The sequence below is a fragment of the Daphnia pulex genome, chromosome 9, assembly GCF_021134715.1.
Source record: "Daphnia pulex isolate KAP4 chromosome 9, ASM2113471v1".
Taxonomy (NCBI): domain Eukaryota; kingdom Metazoa; phylum Arthropoda; class Branchiopoda; order Diplostraca; family Daphniidae; genus Daphnia; species Daphnia pulex.
The window spans coordinates 1,825,658-1,829,773 of NC_060025.1; the positions used below are offsets into that span (position 1 = coordinate 1,825,658).

Here is a 4,116-nt window from a genome sequence, read left to right on the forward strand (position 1 = left end):
AATCTTTGAATATCTTTGGATGAGTTTTGATTTGGTTGTTTTTTAATTTTTTTTAAAATCAAAGTTAAGTCATGATTGAAGCTGAATGTCAGTCTTGCGATTGGTAGTTGTTGATTTGTGATGACGCTCCCTCTTCGTGGCAATCCGGAAGGGAATGGCGGATGAACCTGTCAATGGAGTTGGTGGTCACTGTTATGCGTGGGGACTTCTGAATATAATTTGAACTGCACGAGCTGATTTGTCATTGGGAAGTACGAAAGTGCTTACACAATACAACTCCTCTAACAGTCGGAGAAGTAGGTTGTCCTCACCTACATGGCAGTGTAACATTTGACTACCTTGACAGGGGGTTTAATTACCCTTAAATGAGTCGCCATTTCTTTACGGTGCGTTGCGATGGAGACAGCCGAGCAAGTTGACCATTATCGATTAAAGTAGGGCTGGTTCAGTTTCTTTCATTATTACGCTTTGGTTTTGTTTTAAATTTCGTACTTTTACTCAATAAATCGGGTTCTGTCCCATATATAATCTCAATACGACCGTGTTGTTTTCCTCATCATTTATATGGTATTTTAGTTTATTTGGTATGTATTCGTTTTAATTTTTAAATTATATAGCACCATTATTAGATTAGTGCGCTGATGTCCTATCGCTTGTCGGGTGACATTTGAATTTTCCCGGGAAACGTCTTCCGATTGACTTTCAGTCTAGTGCACAGAGTAGCAAAGTTAATTACAACTAAAGCTTCACCCCTTGTGTACGTCAGCAGCTGGTTTCAACATTAAGAAACGCCCAACATCAAACTGGGATGTACTGCGTTCAAAACGGAACGAAATCAGCCAGCCGAATTAGCATTTGAGCTTGAATACAAGATAGATTGGCTACTGTATCATATATGGTATGTTTCTGGTTCTTGATAACCAGGACGGCGAGTTGTTGACATACCGGGGAAAAAAATGTACTCAGCTGAGGTAGTTGACTCTATGACCTTCAATTAACGTTACACAGCAGGATTTATGTAAATGTTGACTAACAGGAAAACGAGTTTACAATCCAAGAAAATATTGTAAAAAGAAGAATGAATTCTCTGCAACATTTCGAGCTGTGTCTGGCAATATTCTTGATTGACTTTGTCGCTTGGCTATTAGAACTAAGAAGAGCACCTTCCTTTGTTTTAAATGTTTATTTTATTAATAGCGAAGTAAAATAAAGAATAATTGGGATTTCATATAGATATAGTAACCTTACAACGCCTAGCAACAATTATTCTTCCAGACTAAAAGCGTTAAAAGCCCACAGACAAACAAGTATTTTTGAACACAAATTATTATCTCACAAATCAGTCAACCTGCCTTTCTCTTTTAAATATAATTTTTCAAAATCTATAGACTCTTTCTTTCGATACGCTTTTCTCTTATTATTGATAGGATACTTTTGGTTTGCCACTGAAACGTTCGGGATCACAATTACTGGCTCCGTGGTAGGTGCGTTCATCTTCGTAATATTCCGATGAAATGTTTTCCGTTCAAAAGGCACTTTAAACCTTTTGGGAGTGGCATTTGAAATTGTGCCATTTTCCCTGAGCTTTAATTGTGAATAAGTGCTTTGAATCACGGGGACATTAGTAATTTCCAATTCAATTTTCCTTCTAATGAACCGAGAATGGGTGGTTAGATTTGAATCCGGATGTGGCTTGAGCGTGGAAGTCTGTCGGTCGATCCTTCCGGCTGACTGAACTTGGTATCGATTATAATCGGTTGGGAACTGCTGCTGGTCTGCTGTTGCCTCTTGCTCCTCAATAACATTTTCTTCGGCATAATTAAGGCGGCTGTCTTCTGCATTTCTCTTCTGTGTAATCATTGGGATGCCGCCAACATTATTAGTGGTTTCGTTAGGAGCGTACCAAGGAGTGGCTGTCAATTCTAAATCCGGGGGCGGCTCCGGGGTAGCAGGTCGGTGATCGACGATCCCGTAAGGACGAATTTTGTAGAAGAAGAAATCCAATAAGTGCATCATCTTTGGATCGATGTAGTGAAAAGATATGGTACTATCCGAACAGCAATCAGGACCCTAATATACAACAGTAATTTCATAAAATAATTCCACCGCTTAAAGCTTATAAACTTGTAAGCGTACCATTAATGGAGGGTAGTAAACGAATTTCCAGTACCAATAGTTGGTAATTTTACGAGAAAAGTAAAATCTGTCTGGTTGGAAAGGGAAGAATCGTCCTCTTCCTTTAGAATCTCTAGTATCCATAGTCAAAACCTTTAAACTTTCCATGCATCTTCCTGTAAAATCAAATGAATTAATTCTGTGTTATTAATGGTAAATTATTTCTTGACGAAACAAACCCATTTCAACATCTTCCGCTCCTTCATGGTCATTTTTACAGGCCGACGGATTGTCGTAACTAATTAGGTCGAAACAAATAATCAGAAAGAATGTAACTATTTCAGACAAGCCTTTTATAATCGTCTAATAATAGCCAGCTATATTATTTACCCTTCTTGAACGAATCTTCTAGTAGCTTCTTTACTCAAGACATAACCTGTTATAAAAAGAAAAAAAACAAAAACAAATTAAAACTTTGATTTGTATCTATTAAATCTTTTATCTGTACCAGCGCCGCCGCTGTGAAATCCCGCCGTTACATTAGTCTTATACTTGTGACCGAACCACATAGGCTCTGATGCGTTAAAGGCCGAGAGAAAGTAGCGCAGGTTCTCAACAATAACATATCTAAAATAAAGTCAGTCTCATTAATAATTATAAATGAAGACAGAACAAGTTTGTTGGGAATTATACGTGTCGTCATCCGCTTTGAGGAACCAGTCAACTTCATTTTTATATCGATCCCAGGCATAGCGGAATGCCTCCCGAGTCTTGCCCCATAGTCGAATTCGGCCTTCTTTCACGTGCAATTGGACTGAAGGCAATTTGGAATCTACACAAAATTATTCTTTAGATTAAATCTTGGTAAGAATATTTGATTTAAACCTTTTTCTGAACTCATAAACAGAATAACGTTGCAGCGGTTGCCCCACGTCTCTTTTACGGCTAAAGCTTTTGTTTCGTGATTTTCGGGGGATGTCATAATCCAGCACAAGACACGCACTTTGTCGTAAAGGTCTACCGGATCCTTGGCAACACCTTCATCTTTCACTTCCCTTTTTTCCACCGCTGGATGGAATTCCTTGAATTCGATTGGCGTTTCTGTCAAAGTTTCATTTTCGTATGGCAGTGAGATTTCCGGGGTGATGTCTTCAAAGAACAATCTAATTTAAAAAATGATAAAATTTAGCTTTGTAAATTAGAAATGAAGAATGAAAATAAAACATACACTTGGAGAGATTGGAGTACAAATGAGTTTAGACAACATCCGAAAATGGCTCCAACAAGAAGCGACACAAAAGACAACCGACGAATCGGAAGTCGAAACTCTATCATATTTTCTAAACGAGTGTTTCTGTAATAAACTGCCGAGTTACAGAACGGGAGCAAAGGAAAAGACATTGGTTTCAAAGTCAAGTTGGATGATAACTGAAACTTTGTACTTTTGGTATTATATTAGCTACCACTACCAGCTACCTGTCTGTGTCTGGTTGAAGAAGGTTAAAGAAGGACAAAAAGCAGTGGGGAAAGTGAAACGAGTTTTTTTTTTCACGAAAGATGGATGATAACATTGAAAAACAAACGCACTCACGAAAAAAGCAGCTTCTAAATTTGGTTGCTATTAGTTCGTGCAGTCACCCTTCAATATATCGAAACTAGTGATTGGTGGGTTTTATTATTTAGGGGGTTCCAGTTCGCCAATTAACATATATTTTTATCGATTTTTATGCACGGTTGCTTTATACAGCATCCTCTCATGGGCAGCAGAAGATAACATTTGGAAAAAAAAAAATTCTTTTGTTTTAATCATTGATTATTTTTGTGGGACATATTGCTCACGAATTTTGCTTTTTAAAAATATATCCTCAGAAAATTATGCAAAACAAAATTTAAATCTCACCAGGTGCCACGACCGCACGACGAACAAGAACAAGTTCCAGTTTCCAACAAGTTCAGTCTGCCACTTGATGACGCACCGAACGTGTGGAGCTCCTCCCATAG

General features: G+C 38.0%; 1 protein-coding gene across 1 annotated transcript; it reads right to left on the reverse strand.

Annotated features, from left to right (window-relative positions):
- Positions 1 to 1,172: 1,172 nt before the first annotated feature.
- On the reverse strand, positions 1,173 to 4,069 carry LOC124202316 (glycoprotein-N-acetylgalactosamine 3-beta-galactosyltransferase 1-like). The gene is made up of 8 exons (XM_046598638.1): positions 3,344 to 4,069; positions 3,001 to 3,278; positions 2,809 to 2,947; positions 2,624 to 2,742; positions 2,506 to 2,551; positions 2,355 to 2,413; positions 2,137 to 2,291; positions 1,173 to 2,070 (listed from the first exon to the last, which is right to left on the reverse strand). The coding sequence occupies exons 1-8, from the start codon at positions 3,514 to 3,516 to the stop codon at positions 1,333 to 1,335; spliced, it is 1,707 nt and encodes a 568-aa protein (XP_046454594.1). The 5' UTR covers positions 3,517 to 4,069; the 3' UTR covers positions 1,173 to 1,332.
- Positions 4,070 to 4,116: the final 47 nt, after the last annotated feature.